General features: G+C 44.6%; 1 protein-coding gene across 1 annotated transcript in view; it reads left to right on the top strand.

Annotated features, from left to right (window-relative positions):
* The window catches only part of AR (androgen receptor), a 116,338-nt gene extending 99,155 nt beyond the window's left edge, over window positions 1-17,183 (top strand). Inside the window, exons 5-8 of the mRNA XM_048864864.2 lie at window positions 4,460-4,604; window positions 7,225-7,355; window positions 8,220-8,377; window positions 9,825-17,183. Of these exons, the coding sequence (XP_048720821.1) occupies window positions 4,460-4,604; window positions 7,225-7,355; window positions 8,220-8,377; window positions 9,825-9,980 (590 nt within the window). The 3' untranslated portion in view covers window positions 9,981-17,183. The remainder of the gene's footprint in view (window positions 1-4,459; window positions 4,605-7,224; window positions 7,356-8,219; window positions 8,378-9,824) is intronic.
* The last annotated feature ends 3,695 nt before the right edge of the window (window positions 17,184-20,878 follow it).

Here is a 20,878-nt window from a genome sequence, read left to right as displayed (position 1 = left end):
TTTAGACCGCTGTTTCTTCCTCCTGATCCTGAGCCAAGCGAAGGAAAGCGATGATTGAAGTGATTTGGGGCCTAATTCAGAGCCTTTCCATTGAATTCATTGGTCTTTGGATTAGATCTGTATATTGCTGGGAATGGATTGATTGAATTAATTTATCACCCCAAAATATGCAGAGGCTTTAGGTATAGGCTAGAAAACTTCAAAGTGGACATCTCTTCAAGAAATAAAGTTACTGGAAGAGAAATGTCAACCTGAAAAGAAACACAGAGTTGTGCACAGCTGACCTAAGCTATACCACCCCACACTCAGGAGTCACGTGGACACTTTGCAAAGATTGCAGAGATATGCATGGCCAGAAAAGAATGTTCCCAGGAGGTATCTATCAGTTGCTTAAACTCTTGAAATTCCAAAATTAAACCAGGATGTCCCAAGATTTATGGCCCTTGGTTCTGAGAACAAAACCCACAAGTAACAGCATGCAGTTACAAATATAAATCCACAAAAGACAACTTGTTTTCTCACTGGTTTGTAAGGTGGTGATGCATGAACACCCCTCTAATGTTCTGCGTGGACCACCTCAGTTCTTCATAGAAAGCGAGGATTGTATCCTGTTTGGTCCATATCAGCTTTTAAAGGAAATCAGTCACTGGACCACTCATCAAAAATGAATAAAAAAACTATAATGTCTCTCTATCCGGCCTGTCCATCTTACATGTGTCAATGGTCTGCCTTCCAGACTCAAAGCAGCACCCCCTTTTAAATATATTCTCTATCATTTTGCCATGTGCCCTGGCTCAGAAGCTTCAGATCTATCAGCCACTGCTGGTGCCCCGTCTAGAAGATCCATTGTTCCGAGGGGTCAGGCTAGCATTTGAGAAACAATCCAAGCTGATGGCTTCAGTTTGCACTGAGATGGCTTCTCAGTGGTGGTCCTTCAATGAGGTGTTAGTCCCAGTCCCCGGGGAAGGTGCTTATTTGGAATGCAATTCAATAACCTTGCCTTGGGCAAGGTTAAACATGTATTCAGCACAGAATACAAAATGGAAGTCCTAATACAAAATGGAAGTTACAGTACCAAATGGAGTTCATTATTTGATCCAGACATGCCGCTGTCTGTCCCAGGAGTTAGAAAGAGAAAGGTGCTTTAACAAGGTTTCATCCTCTGTCACATCCCCTTCAACAGAAGTTACCTGCCCACTTATTGTAAAGACACTTCACAGCTTCCGAGTCCTTTTGAGCTCCTCAATGCATGTGGATGCCCAAATTGCCATATGTAGCAGTGGCTTTCATGGAGATACAGCCAGGCCTCTGTTTCCTTTTAGCTGATAAGGAACTGAGCCTTCTGGATAAGCCAAAAGTTCCTCCCCTCCATGGTGACACAAGTTGAAAATAAAGAAATGGAATGACAGGCCCAGTGATAGTCCAGTCCTCGTCCCAGCCGTTGGCTCTCTCCTGAGATGCCACTCACTGTTGTCCCTTGATCCTGAGATATGGAGGGGAATCTTCATCCCAGCCTCTGCCAGGCCATTAATAGCTGCAAAAAATGCTCTTTTCCACTTGTGACTCGGCAGGTGACTGTGCCCCATCCTACTAGAGAAAGATCTGATTATAGCAATCCACATATTCATGTCCTTCAGGTTCAAGTCAGGCTACTCATATCTAGGAATGAAGCCTAGTAGCCCATGAAATCTTCATCTGGTATAGATCTAGGGTGATCACTCTTCCCTTATTTGTAGGGACCATCCCTTGTTTCACTGATTTGCCCCTTTGGGTGACCACGCAGCCCTTATTTTAAGATGTATTAAAAGGTATTAAAACTGATAATAAGTACCATTTTAAACATTAAATTGAAGCTTATGATGATTGCTTGGTATACTGGAGGGCAGTAGAAATGTACCCATGAGAAAAAAATAAATACTATGCTAAGGGAAATGGTGTTTCCCTAAAATTTCCCTTAAAATAAAGCAATGTCCCTTATTTTTCATGTGCCCTTCCCTTATTTCCATCCAACAAAGGCGGTCATCCTATATAGAAAAACTGTCTGCACCTAAGCACAGGCTGCCATGAACAGGTCACCTGTGCACTTCTTTCTACTCTGCTTTCCCATTGAATACAGAGTCAAATTCAAAGTCTGTTTTTTAATATACAAAGCCCTCTATGGGAAACCTGAGAGATTGCCTCTCACTCCGTGACCATGCCCTGCCAAGACCGCTACTTTCCACTGCAGCCATTAATCTGCCGACCGGCATTGGGGCTTGTGAGTGCAGGAGTCATCCTTCACCAGACCTGTGTCTAGACCATTTAAGTGACTCCCACAAGAGATCAGAATGACCACAGACAGGTCTCCCAACATGCAGAACTAAATGCAACCCCACACACAACACGCACACACAAAGTACATGTAATTGTATGTATATTCTGTTAGCTTTCAGGCTACCCCTCCTGGCAAAGAAGGGCAAAGAGAATTTGTTGTTTTTCTTTTTCACTCAGGAAACACAAGGATACTATGACAGGTTTCAGAGTAGTAGCCACTTTAGTCTGTATCAGCAAAAAAAAAAAAAAAAAAAAAAACGAGGAGTACTTGTGGCACCTTAGAGACTAACAAATGTATTTGACCATAAGCTTTCGTGGGCTAAAACCCACTTCATCGGATGCATGCAGTGGAAAATACAGTTGGGAGATATATATACACAGAGAACATGAAAAAATGGGTGTTGCCATACCAACTGTAATGAGACCAATCAATTAAGGTGGGCTATTATCAGCAGGAGAAAAAAAACCTTTTGTAGTGATAATCAGGATAGCCCATTTCAAACAGTTGACAAGAAGGTGTGAGTAACAGTAGGGGGAAAAATTAGCATGGGGAAATAGTTTTTACTTTGTGTAATGACCTATCTACTCCCAGTCTTTATTCAAGCCTAATTTAATGGTGTCCAGATTGCAAATTAATTCCAGTTCTACAGTTTCTCGTTGGAGTCTGTTTTTGAAGTTTATTTGTTGGAGAATTGCGACTTCTAGGTCTGAAATTGAGTGACCAGAGAAGTTGAAGTGTTCTCCGAATGGTTTTGTAATGTTATAATTCTTGATGTCTGATTTGTGTCCATTTATTCTTTTGCATAGAGATTGTCCGGTTTGGCCAATGTACATGGCAGAGGGGCATTGTTGGCACATGATGGCATATATCACATTGGTAGATGTGCAGGTGAATGAGTCTCTATGGTAATAAGGGCCACGTAGATAGAGCTAAAACCACCTTGAACTGAATGGAGCTTTCTTCCTATTTCAAGAGACCAGCCATTGTAAACCATCAAACTAGACTGGAGAATTCATCTACACACCAAATTCATTGGATAAGTAGGAAAGGTTTTTTATACATGTATTACCTAACTGAAAAGAGAACTTGGTTCTAAGTTAAATACTTCTCAGAAAACACATACCTGAGTTTATAAAGCATGGAAATGATTTTAATGTATAATGTTTACTTGTATTTGCTAACAAGTTTCACCCTAAGTGCCTACTAGTAATATTGAGTCCATCAGTACTTAAAAGTCCTGAAAATGGAAAATCCCTTATACTAGCTCCATATAGCACTATTTAAACACGTGTGCTTTCGTGCAGTGAAATAAAAACGGAAAGAATGCATTCAGTCCTAAAGCAATTACAGCATAGCGGTAACACAAGGTTTGTGCTCACTTGAAATTGACAGCTTCTCAGACAAGAGACAGAAGTTTGAATTGATGGCTCATAATTATATGCTTAAGACTTTACCATTGTTTTAACATTGTAATGTAATGTAATGAAACGTAAAAATGTATAGAAAGCTAAGATCAGGATTGCAGGTTATCTATGGCTACATGTACTGGTAAATATCCAGAGAAATTAGAAATAGCTTTGAATTATTGACTGCATAGTCTGTGTGTGTGTCCCTCTGTGAATTGCAAATGTGCCTGTGGCATGGCTATGAATCATCCTGAGAACACTATTTTATTGTTTATAAAGTTCTTTGAGACTCTCGGAAAAAAATACTATATAAGTGCAACTTACAGTCCTATTTTAACACCCCAAGCTGTTTGTGTTTTCACCTGTTCTTTCTCTTCCTCCTACATTGAGTCACAACCCATCAATTGCAGCTTCTGGCTTGGAGGCTTCCAGTTTACTATCAGCATGTCAGTGCCATGACTCCAAGGTTGCAACACAGCAAGGTTGCAATTCTGTCATGTAGTAGAAGGAAGAGACTGAATTAGTTTGTGTATGCAGACATCACATACGCACTGGCTCAGAGCTGAACACACCGGTAACCTGGGACATATGGAGCTTAGGCTGTGGGCCACCTTGTCCTAACTTTCTAAGTCCCCAGGAGCACAGATTGGGAATTAAAGTGCTATATTAAAAAACAGAAATTCTGGTGAATTGTTTGAATCCAGACTGAACTTGTGATCTCTGTTTACGGCCTTTGTAGGATTCCGTAACCTGCACGTGGATGACCAAATGGCACTAATCCAGTATTCCTGGATGGGTCTTATGATTTTCGCCATGGGATGGAGATCTTTCACCAATGTTAACTCCAGGATGCTTTACTTTGCTCCTGACTTGGTCTTCAATGAGTAAGTGTTAAATAGCAACAATTTGATATTTTGTATTGTTCATGTCAGAAAGGCTGCAGACAGAGAGTGAAAGAGGGACAGCTATCTAACAGGCTCCCTATGAGTACAGGTCAGAAAACCTCACACCAAGAGCTGCTCACATCATTTCAAAATTCAAGAATGTTGCTCATTTTCTGCTAGTTAGTCTGCCGAAATCTCCTTGAGGTGATCCAGGAACAGTAGGTGGTGCTACCGAGCCTCTTCTATCCTTCTTCACCAGGCCCAGATAGACTCTGCATTCAGAGAAAGACGGTGCTGACTGTAAGAGACTAATCCCTGAGATCCTGCTGTGCTTCAGAGAGCCAGTGCAGCTCCCCCTTCACCGGTGGGCGGGTCAGGGCATGATCAGACGTAGCATGACCTAAAGTGCACAGAGAAGAGGTGCTTCCAACTGCTGGGAATGTTCAGACTCTGGTTGTTCTTTCCCAGACACGCTCACTACTGCTAGAAATTAATAGACCGGACTAAGAATAGCAGCTCTTTTATGACATCTTTCTGTTGTGCCCAGCAACCAGACTGTATTGGTCTGACAAGGCTTTTTAAAGGGTGGTTCAGAATGCTCTGAACCATGGAGTTCATTCTGAAACCACCAGCTCTCTCCTTTGTCTTCCTCTCTGCCTGGTCTCTTACACCACACCCATTGCCAGGGTATCCAAGCACCGAATTCAATACATAGTTAAAACACCTGCCTTTGTCTGAGTTGCCTTAAATGAAAAGGGGTCTCCTTTAAATCAGCAGTTTGGTGGGTTTCTCCTACAGGCCTGTTGAGTTCTTAGCCCCACAGCACAGTTGTGTAAATGGAGACATAATTAACTTGTTAGCTGGCTTTACTGACAGCATGATAATCCTTGCCGAGCCAATAGCAACTTGTGTAATGCACCTCACAAAGTGAAAGATACGTTTATAAATGGAAGCTTTGCATAGCTGGCGGCGACCTAATTATTATGGCAAATGGCCTGGATGAGTAACGACCTGTCCTGGTAATATATTAGGGATTAGTATGTCAGATTATAAACCATCTGTATATGACATGTTCTCGGGGTGCAATGTGACAACTGCAGGTATTTTTATAGCATAAGGCATCTGTGACCTTTTCCATACAGAATTGTCCCATTTCCTTTCACATTGTTTGGAAACCCCTGAACACCAAATCTCACTTGGCTGGAGTGTTGGGCCTCATTGTCCATGTCGGTGTCAGGGACACCAATCCCAGTGTCTGATCTCTCTTCATCAGGGCCCCCAGAAGGAGGAGGGTTGGCAAAGCCTGGCTCATTGCCCTTGCTTCAGCAGAGGGTGAAAGCTGAGGAAGCTGGGAATATCTCAGTATTGATACCCAATGAGGCAGGTCTCAGTATCGATCTCCAGACAATTCCCCCTCTTCTTCCTTCTGATATTTTATTATTTTCTTTCTTTTTCCTCCTCCTTATCTTCCTTCCCTGTCAGGAACCACCCCTTGGTTTCTCTCTTTCTTCCCTGTTTTTCTTCACCCTCTTTCATATCCCCCCCCCCCCCCCCCCGGTCTCTCACTTCTCCCGTGCAGCTCATTTCAACAGCCCTTGCTCTCATGGGCCGTCTGACTGATAACAGTAAGCATTAGGCATGCTCGAATGGTACAGGATGAGGCATCATGCCTGGTGTCCTGTCCCCCTTTTCCCCACACACACACAATACACATCTTCAGCCAGCACTGGTGCTGTCTCCAGCACCTGACTCCTGAATCCTAACTTCAGCTGGTGTTCTGGATACCTGCTCACTTGGGGCATTGCTTCTTCAGCTGGTAATGACCTCTCCAGCTGCCCATACATTGGCATGTGCACCAGGAGTCCCTGGTTTTCATGTTGTAACTGCAGTGCTAGAAGTTTTAAGCCTCTCTGTGTGATGGGACATTTGCAGCTGATTCACCTCTGTGCTTATACAGTGAAGAAATCCATAGAAAAGGTACATGTAGTTCACAGAATGATCAAAGTAGTGTGTGGTGGAGGATTAGAGATTTAACAAGAGAATCTTCTTCCTGTCAAAGGAGCCACAATGGAACTGTTTCTTCAGCATTAATTTATCAGTTTGGAATGGTGGCAACAGAGTGTCAGGAGTTCCTGCAGTGTTACTGTCTGATTGGCCCTCAGCTAAGTTGTGGCAAAAAAAAAATAGTGATCTTGAGGTTCCCCTTGTGTCGTCACTGAGACCACAGACAGAGTGTGAGCATGGCGCTCAGCACAAAGCCTGATTCTTCCTCCAAGCACTCACACAAGGATAGATGCCCGTGGTTTGTTAAATATGGTACATTGTTGCTGTCACTTTTCAGCAAGTGAGAAGATCAGGTGAACCTTAAAATCCCACTTGATCATCCCATTCCCCATCAAGCAAATGCTAGGTGGTATTTTGGAAAACTTTTTTTTCCTGAATTCAGGCCATGCTGCTGTTGAGATCCCACAAGAGATAAAGACTAGCTCCTTTTCAGATGGAACACGCTAGGGTAAATGCAAAGTTGTTGGGTCTTTGTCTTTTTTTAAAATAAATATCTCGATCAGCCTGCATATCAGACCAGCAGTGCTTTAACCTTCTCACCAATGCATCTTGCCAGGTACCGAATGCACAAATCCAGAATGTACAGCCAGTGTCTCAGGATGCGACATCTTTCTCAGGAGTTCGGGTGGCTTCAAATCACGCCCCAGGAGTTTCTCTGCATGAAGGCGCTACTCCTCTTCAGTATTAGTGAGTGGCAACATCCTTCTCTGAGCAGATTAATAGTTGATATGCTCTGTGGGACCCTGTATGAAGTTGCAAAAAGAAAAGGAGTACTCGTGGCACCTTAGAGACTAACCAATTTATTTGAGCATAAGCTTTCGTGAGCTACAGCTCACTTCATCGGAAGTGAGCTGTAGCTCACGAAAGCTTATGCTCAAATAAATTGGTTAGTCTCTAAGGTGCCACGAGTACTCCTTGCTCACGAAAGCTTATGCTCAAATAAATTGGTTAGTCTCTAAGGTGCCACTAGTACTCCTTTTCTTTTTGCAAATACAGACTAACACGGCTGCTACTCCGAAACCTGTATGAAGTTGGTTTCCCCACATGTCCCTGCTGTGAATGTTTGCCTCAGCTGTTGTGCCGAGAGGCAGAGAGATGGCTTCAGAACTAGAAATTAGATGCCATAGTGGAGCCAGCAAAGACCACTACAGCCATCCATCCTGCCCTCTGCATTTTGCAGGAGTCCTCCCAATGTAATGCCCTTATCTAACCTGCTCTTGAGTCCTACTCATGATGGGGGTTTGGCCAACTCCCTTGCTTTTAAGAAATGGACCTGTGAGTGGCTGAGCAGGAAAATTGGACCTCAGCTTGTGACGGGTCTGATGTGCTACCTTTGTTTTGTGATAATCACAACACCAGACAAAGGCTTTGTTAGTGGAGGTACAGCCCCCTCCCCCGCCCCCATCCCTAGACAGTGAGCCTCAATCATCCACAGTGGGAGCGAAGATGAGGGGAATGACTGGGGATGTGTGGGGTTTTCAGTCTTCCTGTTGCTCTTGTTTTCTTTTCTCTACGCATGATCATTGTTTCCTCTCCTTGTCCCCATGCCAGTTCCGGTGGATGGCCTGAAGAATCAGAAGTTCTTTGATGAACTTCGAATGAACTACATAAAGGAACTTGATCGTATCATCGCTTGCAAGAGAAAGAATCCCACATCCTGCTCTAGGCGATTCTACCAGCTCACCAAGCTCCTGGACTCCGTGCAGCCTGTAAGAGGGGATGAAATGGCATAAACCTGGAAGCAGTAATAACTTTAGCTGGGGTCTAGCAGATTCAGGGCTCTGAGATTTTTCAGGGGTGAGGCAGGAATCTTGCAGTTACAAACAAGGCACATAAGGAGATAGCTTCATAAGTGGTGGCTGTAATGTCAGAAAAGAGGATTTTGACCTGAGATTATTTTTTTATTTACTTCTCTCTTTTATTGGTGTTTCTGTAGGCGAAAGCTCAGAGGCAGATGAACTCTTGAGAAAGATCTTGATTCTATGCCAGTATCAGTGGTAATAAAGAACAAAGGAGAAAAACTTTCAGGAAACAATATGGTCTATATAACACTTGTTACTCACAAACCTGTCCATTGCCTAAGATAACTAAACCAGATTAGCAGTTAGCTAGCCTCAGTATCTGCAATCTTGAAGATATTTCTGGCTGTAAGTATAGGGAAGTACAAGGGAATACTGCAGAGAAACTAAAATGAGCGTATGTATTTATTTTAGGTAGAACTTGCACATTTTTGAGCACCGCCACTGTGGAAGGTAGTTTTGATGTTTTTCAAACAGCCTGTGGGTTGTTAACTGCTCTTTAACTCTCCACTGCATAAGCATGGAGGGCTTTTGGGAAAAGATACTGCAGTGTACCTGAAGATCATAGAACTCAGTCAGACACATCAGCTGCACTCAGTCAGTCAAAGCCAACTGCCATGCGAAAGTGCGGTTCCTCTCTGAAAAGTGACTGTATAAGTGGCAATTACTCCAGGTCAAACCGGCTCATTTAGAGATTTTTTTCCCCCAAATTGCCAGCTCAGCAGGCTCCTCCTGAGATCTGAACATCAAGCTGGGTCTTGTCCAAGGCAATAACAAAAATTCTGCAGTCGGAACTTAGTTAACAATTCTGTTGGTGATACACAAAGCACTACAGAATCCATCTGCTTCCATACAGCTGAATCTCTGCACGGAAACAATAAAAGAAACAGATTTTACTTAGTAAAGCCAGCAGCCCTGACTCCGAACACGCACAAGGCGCTGATCTCTGTTTGAATAAGATGCCATTTGCACAGTCACTTTTCTGAGAAGAACCACAGTCTAGTTAGTACCTTCTGAACTTAGAGCTGGAGCACCACAGTGCTCTCTAAGGTGCCATAAGTCCTCCTTTTCTTTTTGCGGATACAGACTAACACGGCTGCTACGCTGAAAACTGCCTGGATTGCTCACTTGCTCATTCTTGGGATGAATAATGGCCCCCTAGTGGCTATCCCCAACCGCAGAAGAGTTTGTAGCACCCAAACAGCAGAAACTATCCCGTCTCACTGCACTGCTGCCTATCCTATAGTGTAGTACCTGCTAATACTTTCCTTTGTAGTCACCAGAGTGTTAGCAGGAGCCACTTGTCAGAGAAGTTAAATCATTCATTTAACCTTCCTACTTTCTCTCTGTTTCTTAGATTGCCAGAGAGCTACATCAATTTACATTTGACCTTTTAATTACATCGCACATGGTCAGTGTGGACTACCCCGAAATGATGGCTGAGATCATCTCCGTCCAGGTTCCCAAGATCTTGTCGGGGAAAGTCAAACCCATTTACTTCCACGTGCAGTGATGTCCTGGAGGGAATCTCCTTCCCCTGCCACTCCCTTTCAGCCAGCTCCTGCCTGTTCTCTCTGCACGACTGTACTGCAGTGCCTTGGGGAGTCCCCTCTAAAGATACTGTATGCTGTGAGGATGTACAGCGCCAAACGACAGCCTGCTGGGATTCCTTTGATTTCAACTTTTCTGGGGTACCTCTGAACTGAACTCCTCACCACAGCTTCTGCGTATGTCTGGATGGCTCTGCATCTCTCTAAATGTTGTGGCATGGTGACTTTGTGGCACTTCTTTACACCCTTGTGCTTGCGTATTTCCCACAGTGACGTTTAGTGGCGCAGTGCCATGGGAAGTTTCAGAATGGGAGAAATTCCACCATTTGTTTTCTCTTTAAAACAAAGCAAGAAGTAGGTTAAACATGCAAGTTGGGAGGATGGGTTATTTTTCTGACTAACCTGAGCTATTTTCCTTTTTATTTGCATCATGTCTTCAAGAGGCATGAGAATTAAAAATGCAGTAGTAATGAGCCAGGAAGGGGACAGGGAAAGAGACCAGAGCTTGGTGAAATTAGAATGTCTATTTCAAAATCAGACATCCGGTTGTGGAAAAAAAATCCTTCTTATCGTCTGCTCTTGTCATGCACGCAGACCCAAACACCACACCACTCCAGCCGTACACCCAGACCCATATACCTTGCCACTCTGGCCATACATGCTGACCCATATGGCAGACTGCTTTGATCATGCGCCCAGACCCATGCACCCATGTGCTTTCAGCAGCTTAGAGCAGCATTAAGTATTTACTCACCGAAGAAATGGCCAATTCACAAGCGTATTTGGAGTGTTGTCATGTCAGTAAAGAGGGCAAGTGAGGATTATGACCTTTGGAACCCCTGAAGATTGCAGAAGGCTAACTTCCATCCAGGGCATTTTTCCTGTGGACTGTGAGCCAAACTGGATCTAAGACTGTCCAAAGACTGTCCAGACACCTAGTGATCACATTCCAGTTTTGAACATTTTTTTTCCTCCACACCAGCAAACAAAGAAATTAGTCACTGGCATCCATCTCTCACCTGTGCACCACGAGTGCCTGAAGTCTCCTCTCACCTCTGCCTCTAGCCTGCTCCCCTTGGATGTCTGAGGTTTCCACTTGTCTCTGCCCGTCACCATGGGTGTCTGAAGGTCTAGATTTTCCAGTGGTGCTTCTCATTTGCCCTTTACCCGACCGTTTTGCAGATTCTTTCAGAAGCCAACACAGAAAAGAATCCCAGAAGCAAAGCAGTGAGACCTTTGACTCATTGGGCTCTATGAGGCCCAATGATTTTGGGATTATCCCACTCTTTTGGAAACAGTTGTATGTGGCCTGAGATCAGAGGCGACGTATGTGGGGGAGCATGCAAGGTCACGTTCCCTGCCCCCCAGATTTGCTGCTTGACTTATACTGAGCACGCTCACATGGACTGAGCATGCTCAGTAACACTGCTGAAGCCAGCTGCCCTCACTCTGCCCCCCACTATCGGTAGGCGCGGGTCGTCTCTGCCTGAAATTCCCAGGTATTTCAGGGAATGGTAAAGAAAGCATTTAAGAGGCCTGTTCTCTTACTTAGGGGTTCCCATAGCTCCCATTAATGTTAGTAGTTGATCTCCACCAAGGAAAGAACACAAGCCCTCTCAATGTCCCTAAAATTCCTACATTGTAAAATTAGAACCCAAACAAAGCCCAGAGCCAAACCCCATGGAGATGACAGTGTGTCATCAGACTGCAGCACACTCAGTGAGATGCAGCTGGAGAACTCTGCCTAACACACACGCTGTCATTCAAAATGCGAACAATCAAAGGTTCATCATCTTTGTTTACTGGCAACTTTCAGAGTCAGGAGTATTTCAGAGAGGAATGCTCTCGTGTTTCTTCAAGGCAGATTAACGTTGGCTTGAATCATCTCCCTGGCATTCCTAAGGACACATTGGACCACCTAGGAATTTTATTCAGATTTGTTTTTTTTTTTTCTGATGTTGTACTGCACATGCAGGATCTGACCCTTAGTCCCCTGGTGGCTCTGAGTTCCCTCCTGAGCCCTTGCCCTCATCTCGTGAGCCCAACACAGCAACAAGAGCCCTGTTGGCAGGACTGGCTTGTGAACCAGATTTTTGAAGAGGTGGATCTGAGTACATGTCATGTAATATGGCATCCCACTATGCCTGTGTGGTAACAGCAGATTAAATTTGCCATAAGTCTCCTTTATACACTAGGAGAGTTAAAGGTTTAAGCCTGTGGATCCCCACCAGTTTTACTCTCCTCAAGTATGTGAGCCTTTTGAAGCCTAACACCCCCCACCCCAATCCTTCCTCCCTCATGCAAAAGAATTGTGGCAATTCTGCTTCTATTGGGGTCTTTCATGGGTTGGGGGCCGCCATCAGCTTTAGAGTGAAACAGTAGCTTGTCGAGCTTCGTGGTGCTGCACCTGGGGTTCTGTGCAGAGTGCTTGTCGGCACAGAAAGTGACCACACTGTTTCGCTGATACTTCTCAGTCATACTGTAGGGGTTGCATTTTTTTTAAATACCTTTTCAACAGTTGTGAATGAGTTTTCATCCCCTACAGGCAAGGCTCTGATCACAGTGTTCCTATGCTCCTCCTTGTGAGTGACAGAATAATAATACGCTCTTTTTGATATCAGCCAGTTGTTACTCTGGTATTATTAATATCTTTTTCTCTTTAAAGGCTTATAAAAATTTTGAAGTCTTGGTGTGATTAAAAGCAGCTGGTACAAGGCTCCACTGACTTTGAAAATGTACCAGGTAAAAAGATCAGTTTACACACCAAAGCCTGCTTCTTTGCATTGTGGTTTTTCAGTTAGTTAGTGGATGAATACAATGACCGGCTGGCTTGGCACAGCACAACTCACTCCATTATGAAATGGGAGGATGCCTGGAGTTTGCAGGAAGGCATGTATTTTGCATTTGCTCAAGTCTATGCAAGGGTTTCACCTTTGTATACTTAGGGAGCTCGGTTGCTTGGTACCATTCTAGAATGTCAATGGAAGGCTGGTCAGAGATCTAAAGTAAATGTACTGCTTGCCTACAAACACTCCTGTTTGATGGACAGAACCACGTAGTGAACAAGAGAGGGGGAGAGAGAGCGAAGCCCCTGGCTGCGACAGGCACTATAAACACAAGTTGCACACATTCTGTAGATGATACAAAGTGTGAATCCTTTAGGAAAGGAGCATGTGGCTCACTTGAAGTACATGCCACCCATCCAATACTGTACATCACAACTAAGTTGCCTTTACTGACCTGCCTGCACCAGTAGTTTCTGTGCCAGACCAGCTGTAATGCAAAGTTAGGTTTTTGTTTGGAAGCTGTTCGAAATCACTTCTTGTTTCATTTGAAAGCTGGCTTTGTACGACATTGTTAGAGGAATTACTGAAGGATCCAGTCGCAATAGCTAGGATCAGTGACACGTTTATTGTTCTGTATATTCACCAGGGTTTTTCAACACTGTCTTCTTCAGTTTACTTTCAGTGGCTGCAGCAGAAGAAGGCGTGAGAAATGCCAAAGCGCTGACTTTGCTATGTTCTTCTGTGCTTTGTTTTATTTAAGCACATCGAAATAAAAATGGAAAATAAAAAACAAAGAGAACCCCACAACCCACACGATAATGTAGAAATTGTCCTTTAATACTACTACACCGTTTGCTTAGCTTTCTTGTTTATGTTGCTCCAGGAACTTGGCAATGCTTTCCAGAACACAGGTGCAAATAGCTTGTAAGTACCCCTCCAATTACATAGGGCTAAATTCTTCCCTCAGATAAAAAGTGCAATTTCTCCTGGAGGTACAGGCATGGGGAGGCAGAATTCTTAACTTAGCAAGGACCTGGTAATTACTGCATATTACTAGGGAATTACATGCAGAGAGAGTAAAAACCATGTAACCTGCAGTCTGGTTGGGGAAAAAGAAGAATGGATGGGGTCTTCAGTGTTCAATATTGATCTAACTCCTCTCTCATTAATATCAATGGGAGTTTTACTGTTGACTTCAAAGGGAACAAGAGTTAGGCAAATGCTAAAGTGCATTTGAAGATCCCACCCAATATGTGTTTGCTTTGAGCCATATCTGGAGGGTCCAACTCACACTGTACTTAGTGCTTACTCAGGGAAGACTCCCACTGAATTTGCCTAGGTAAAGATTGACTAGATTCTCCTCTCATTTACACTAATGTAAGCCAAGAATACAATGGCTAACAAACATTGAAGCCAAGGGAGTTATCCCAGTGTAAGTTAGAGGTGAATCAGGCCCCAAGAGCTGGATCTCAGGATTTGTCCCCTACTTACTACACACTGTAGGAACTCTCTTGTCAATCACCCTTATGATGAAGTGGCATTTCCCCAGAGAGAGCCCTGCCACTGAAGGTACGTCTACACTTTATGCGGGGGAGTGAATCCCAGCTCAAGAAGACATCCTTGCTCTAGCTTTCATCAAGCCAGAGGCCTACATGCTGGAACACTACCTCCCCATGCCCCAGCCCTACCTCCCCTCCGCAGCACACCTGGCTTTTTTGACAAAAGACAGTATTTGTCCCGTTTGCTTTTGCCAACTGATTAAATCAGCACGAGCGAAGGGGAAAAAAAAATTTGGGACAGCTTAAAAAAGGAACTGTCCCAGCCAAAATGGGACATATGGTCACCCTAGTTAGCTACTTGGTGTACATGCCCATTTGACACCTGAGGCATGTAGTTAGAGTGGCTAGCCCATTCTGCCACTCATGCTGCCACGCCTGCCCTCTGTTTTAGCACACTAGTGCGAGTATGTCTCCTCACTCTGGGAATCACACCCCAGCTCCAAGGGTAGACATACCCTAAAATGATATTAGTTTTATAAGTAGGTAGGCTCCATGAGCCATATGTAAATGAAGGTGACTTGCATGGTATTTATCGCCTGTGATGTAAAGTGTTACCTGCCTCCCAGCAGAATAGGAGTGACCCTTCACCACTGCAGAAGCTCTGACCTGATCTACCACACACCCCGCACCTTGTAGTAGATGTCTCCCCAGCCATTTGTCACATGCAGCTGCAGCTTCCAATGTTGTTGTCTCCCTTAACGTTTAAAACTGAAAAGAACAAGAGCTATAGCCTTTTATAGTACCAAAGATTTCTCTATAAAGTAATGACTTCAAAGGCATTTTTCACAAAATATACACTGAGCAAGATTAACTATCCTTCATAAAATGGGTCCTTAAGTTTGTGCCTGTGTTAGTAGAAGCTTTTATTTAATCTTTTTTTCTGGTACTATTGACCAGGTTTTGAAAGGTCCATCTTTGCGTTGTGCAAATGGAGTATATACTGGCATGCCGTACAGTTTGCTGAGGAGCTGTATATTTCAGGGACAATATTTGCACTGGAAGGACAGCAGAGAGAGACCCATGTTGCTCCCGTTTGACAGCACAAAACTTCTCTTCGAGCTAAGATAGAGAGTTGAAACATGTTGTAAACTGGTATTTGTTTCATAATCATATTTCAAAGTAGATCTATAGCGTGCGAGACGTATGTGCCTAGAACTGTTCACCTAGACTGGTCTCCGCACCTTCACATTTTGGTTCCATTTCAGAACTGTTACTGCATGTGGGAAGCAAAGTTGGTAATTGCACCTTGAGCTTATGTGAGAACTGGGCTGGCTCCACTGGCCTCGTGCTCTCACCTAGGAAGCAGTGACCTTGGCACACTCTGCAGGCCACAGGGCGAGAGGTTGTGGAACCTTCCAAAGTGTGGGGATGTGGGTGGCTTTTGGAGACAGTGTGCCATGTCATGTCCTACATTTTACGAGCCCGGAGCTGATGCACGTGCAGATCATTGCTGCAAACTCTTTGGACACTAGCTTCCCAGCTGCAGGGTGTCTCATTTTAGTTGCATTTACTGTGGAGGACGGATTGACATCTGGAAAGGGGGGGCCTTAAAATCCAAATCCCCCCAATCAGCTCCATCTGTGCACTATTCACTGCCTTGGAGAAGTGAGGAGGAACCTCCCTTTTGAAGGGACTGCGTGGAGCCTGGATTTAGATGCCTAGGACCCGTAGCAGTATCATGCACAGAACCACAGGAGCCATATGCTGAGTGGCTCTCCTTGCTGGCTCTTTTGTGTTAAAACACTGTGTTTGGGAGATGGTCTGGAAAGTTGATGGCAAATTAAAATGTGGGTTTTGTTAACATGTCTGTAATTAAAAGTGCTGTATATAGATATATTTTTCTTTTGTAATAAGGCTAAACGCTCATTACTGGGGCGGTCTCCCACCCCACAGCTATTTGTGTGAAAGCTAGAAAGAATAATGTCATTATGGTCACTCATCTTACTACATCTGAACCAGATCACGAGGCAAACAGCTATAGATCAGTGAGGCTCCAGAAAGGAAAAGCGTGGCAGCCCACAGATTGATCGGACTGGTTTTTCAGGTAGACGAATGCAGCTAGTTCACTAGATCTGTTTCCACATGATGTGATTCAAAAGTGATAGCTAGGCTTTGGGCAGAGTATTCAAGCAGCCTTCTGCCCACTCGCAGTATGGCCCTTCTACTGGTTTTGTTAACACTTTCTTGTCCTTGCAAGGTTTGCAATCATGTAAAATGTATAATCGTCTTTAATTACTTATGCAGAATTGTGGCTTTCTTTCTTTTAGACAATCCGCTTTAAAAAATGGTATCATAGTGCCCCAAAACTGACAGCTACTAAGAGCTAAACTCTGTTCCTGTGGAAGCCAAGTGGGAATTCTGCCATTAATATCAATGGAGCCAAGATTTGGCCCTAAATGTATTAATAAGGAAAACTGAGACCCACAATGTTAACTGTCATTGAGGCTTAACATTAACTGACATCCGGCTGCTTCAGTCCACAAAGATGTGGCTAAAAATGCCTCCCCAACAGGGATCGGTGAGTAAGAAATTACCATGCTAGTGTGAACTTCATTTATTTTTGCTTGTAATGAACCAGAAAGAAGCATTTCTGCTATTAAGGAAAAAACAACCAACTGACCCTAGTACAAGGGAAAATAAACAGAAACATTCATTTTGCTTTTGACTTCTTTAGTTCATGCTCTAGTTCAGTGTGGGCACCCAGCCAATGCTAGACAGCAGGACAAACTTCATGCAGTAGCAGTCAGCTCTCTTTTTGTAACCTTGGAATCTATTGTTGCTCTGAGTTTAATAAAAGGCAGAACCTTGTTTGCTGGAAAAATCAGTGTATGTGTAGTGTTTGTCATTTGCTTATTTCAGACATGAGTTTGGAAAATGTCATCCAGTGAGAAAAATATTTGCTAGTGGGCCTGCCAAAGTAAGTAAATAAATGAATAATTGGCCCATTTCCTAGTGTCAAAGTTGTATGCTTGGGTTATTCGTAACAAAAGCTGACTGCGGAAAATTGTCTAATAGTCCCTTATCTTGATTGTTAATTCATTTATACATAAAATAATTAATCTTTTCATCTCAGCCTCTGGATTGTTTAAAAATTGGCTTTTATTTTATTAATATATTTATTGGAGTCAGTGTCCTCCTTTTCTCTCTGTTTCTGTTGTTGTTTAATATTTACCAGCAACTGTAAAACCAGTCTGCTCTGACTTCATTATAAAATTGACAACTTGACCTGTGATCTCCAAGTAATACAAAATACTGTGTTTCTTTGTTCAAAGCACGGATGGGCATTTTGCTACGATTTAGTCAGTCTTCAATTGGCCAAACTGAAGTGCTCAAAAACAAAACCACCACCCATTTTTATGTAACCCTTCTGCCCACCAGAGTTGGCAGCAACAAGGGCCGGGTTCAATATCTAGGGGATCCATTCCAATAACACAATGCAAACCGGCTCGAGCCCCCACCCCGTGACCTGGGACAAATATATACCACCCCCGCTGGGCGCCTCCAAGAGGCAATACTTCCCCTCTCGCAAGCACACAGTCTGAGTGTAGCAAAAAGCCTTTTAATAACAGAGAGAAACAATGTGGCATTATGTTGGGGAAACACCACCAACAGGATTCATAACACAACCCATAAGCAAAAAAAAAACCCACCCCAAGCAAATTGGGGCATGCTCCTTTCCCTTTGGTTCTTGAGTCCAGCAACCCCAAATCACCCAAAGTCCCAAAAGTCCAATGACCCAAAAGTCTCTGTCCCTGGTCAGGGCAGCCCCAGAGTTTGAAAGTTTATCTGCGGAGCTTTTTACCTCCCAACCTGGGTGGAGATGGGACGGGGGTAAGAGGCACCTTACATGATCTGAAGCTGACCGCCCCACAGCTCCATAGGCCTTCGCTCCGCTCCGCCAGCTGCCCCACGAACTCTTTAGCTCAGTTCTGCTCCGCTCCGCTCCGCGGCCCACAAGCAGCTCCCGCCGTCCCACGAACTGCTCCACCAGCCGGTCCACAAACTGCTCCACATCCCACCAGCAGCTCCTGCCGTCCTATGAACTGCTCCACCAGCCTGTCCACAAGGCACTCCAGCCCTCCCGCAAACTGCTCCACAATATATCTTCAGGCTCCCCCACTACTTAACACAACGCCCAGTGATTTCAGCTCTTTGGTGAATTCAGCTTGTAGTAGGGGAGCCTCAGTGCTGGTACACTGTTAGCCCAAATGACAGGTTTCAGAGGAACAGCCGTGTTAGTCTGTATTCGCAAAAAGAAAAGGAGTACTTGTGGCACCTTAGAGACTAACCAATTTATTTGAGCATGAGCTTTCGTGAGCTACAGCTCACTTCATCAGATCACTTAGCCCAAAGTGAGCTCAGTAGCCTGTAACTAGACTCCTAATAGAATCAAAATTAGCTCTGATATTCCACAGTGGAGAGAGGAGGAAGTACAATTAGCATGTAAAGCCCTCACCAAGGGGCCCATGCCACCAAGTATTAATACTTGTCCCCAGCCTCTCTCAATTCACAGAGTTTTGGAACCCATGACCCTTGCCTAGCGAGTGCCACTTAGTTGATGGTGAGTCCCTCCATCATAACAAAAGGCCAAGTACAGTTCCAAGCACAGTTCCCATAATCAGGGTAATAACAATTTATTCTTCCTGCCCCAATAACAGAGACACTGGGGATCCCACAGCAGCCAAAGTGACCATTTGGACAGCTATGGCCTCATTCTAGGCTGGGTGGGTGTGCCTATGCAAATGAGATCGGCCCCCTGAAGTTCTTTTCCACAACTTGCCACACCTCACCACCAGATGTCAGGGTGGAGCTCATCCTGACACTGCTTACATCCTCCCCCCAGCCGAGAATTTGTCGTCCCGACAAATCACACTCCCTTTATACCAACTCATTTGTTTCCTCCAAAGGGCCTCAGGAAGCCCACTCTAGCTTCCACAAGCCTGTGTGCTAAATGTATTGGCTCCTCACTAGTCACCCCAGGTGCATCATAAGTTAACCGTTTCACTGGTCTTATCACCCTGTCTCGTCTATTGAGAATCTCTGCTGCCGAGGTAGGGGGAACATCCTCTTGAGTGACGGATGGAGAGGCTTCTCTGGAGGGTCCCTCTGCTACTGGCATAGGCCCCTGCACTCCTAGTTCTAACTCTGAAGGTGCCCAGGACATCCTCTACCTGTGTGTCTCCACTGTCCAATAACCTGTGTGTGTCATCACACGGGGGTCTCATCAGTGGCACAGGGGTGTCAGAAAGGGGCCTAAATAATTCCGCCATGGGGTTTAGGGTGGAAGAGGGAAAACTCTCGTTTGGTTCAGCTGATCGAGACTGAAATCTTGTCTCCATCCCAGGATACACCAGGGTTGTGTCTTCCTCCTCAAACTCACTCTCAGATGTGCAGAATAGGGGTAAGTTAGCTGCACGGGGCCCGCTGTCTCTGTTGGATGGCGGCTTTGGTCTAGCACCTCTGTTCTGCCCGGCTGCCCTGTCATGGCCCATCTCATAAGGGGTGCTTACCAATTCCCCCACAGGGAATAAAAGGTTTCTATGCACCGTCTTTATTTGCCCTGGACCGTCTTCAGGTTTGATCTTGTAGACCGGCAGATCTCCCAGCTTTTCCATCACCAGGTAAGGTATTGCCTTCCATCTGTCAGCTATCTTGTGTTTGCCAGCAATACCAAATTTCGCAGCAGGACTCTGTCCCCCAGCTGGAGCTCCTGCGAACGGACTCTAGCATCATATCGATGTATGTTGGGGTCTGCGTTCTTCCGAGCCGCAGCGGTAGCTAAGCGATAAGCATCCCGCAGCTTTTCTCTTAGTCGGGATACATATTGCTGATGAGTTTCATAGCTATCTCCATCCTCTGATACACCAAAGCACAAGTCTATGGGTAATCTTGGTTCTCGCCCAAACATCAAGAGATATGGGGTGACTCCCGTAGCATCGTTCTTTGTGGCATTGTAGGCATGCACCAGAAATGCGACATGCTGGCTCCAGGTTGCCTTCTGCTCTGGTCACAAAGTTCCCAACATATCTAATAGGGTTCGGTTGAACCTCTCTGGCTGAGGATCACCTTGGGGGTGATAAGGTGTTGTCCTAGACTTTTTAATTCCTGCTATCTTCAGCACCTCCTTCAGAAGGTGACTCTCAAAATCCCGCCCCTGATCAGAGTGTATCCGAGCCGGGAATCCATAGACTGAGAAATATTTGTCCCACAATACTCGAGCGACGGTGGTGGCCCTCTGATCACATGTGGGATATCCCTGTGCATACCGTGTAAAATGGTCAGTCACTACTAGAATGTTCCCAACATTCCTCTTGTCTACCTCTACAGACAAGAAATCAATGCATACCAATTCCAAAGGTTTGTTGCTGGTGATGTTCTTGAGATATGCAGCCCTCGTGGGCAGAGTTTTCCTTTGAACACATCGAGCGCAAGTCTCACATTTCCTGCGAACATCTTCAGCCATTCGGGGCCAATAGAACCTACTACGAATAAGTTCCAGGGTCCTCTCCATCCCTA

The sequence above is a fragment of the Caretta caretta genome, chromosome 9 (genome assembly GCF_965140235.1).
Source record: "Caretta caretta isolate rCarCar2 chromosome 9, rCarCar1.hap1, whole genome shotgun sequence".
In the NCBI taxonomy this organism is placed as follows: domain Eukaryota; kingdom Metazoa; phylum Chordata; order Testudines; family Cheloniidae; genus Caretta; species Caretta caretta.
This window is presented reverse-complemented; position numbering and strand designations above follow the sequence as displayed.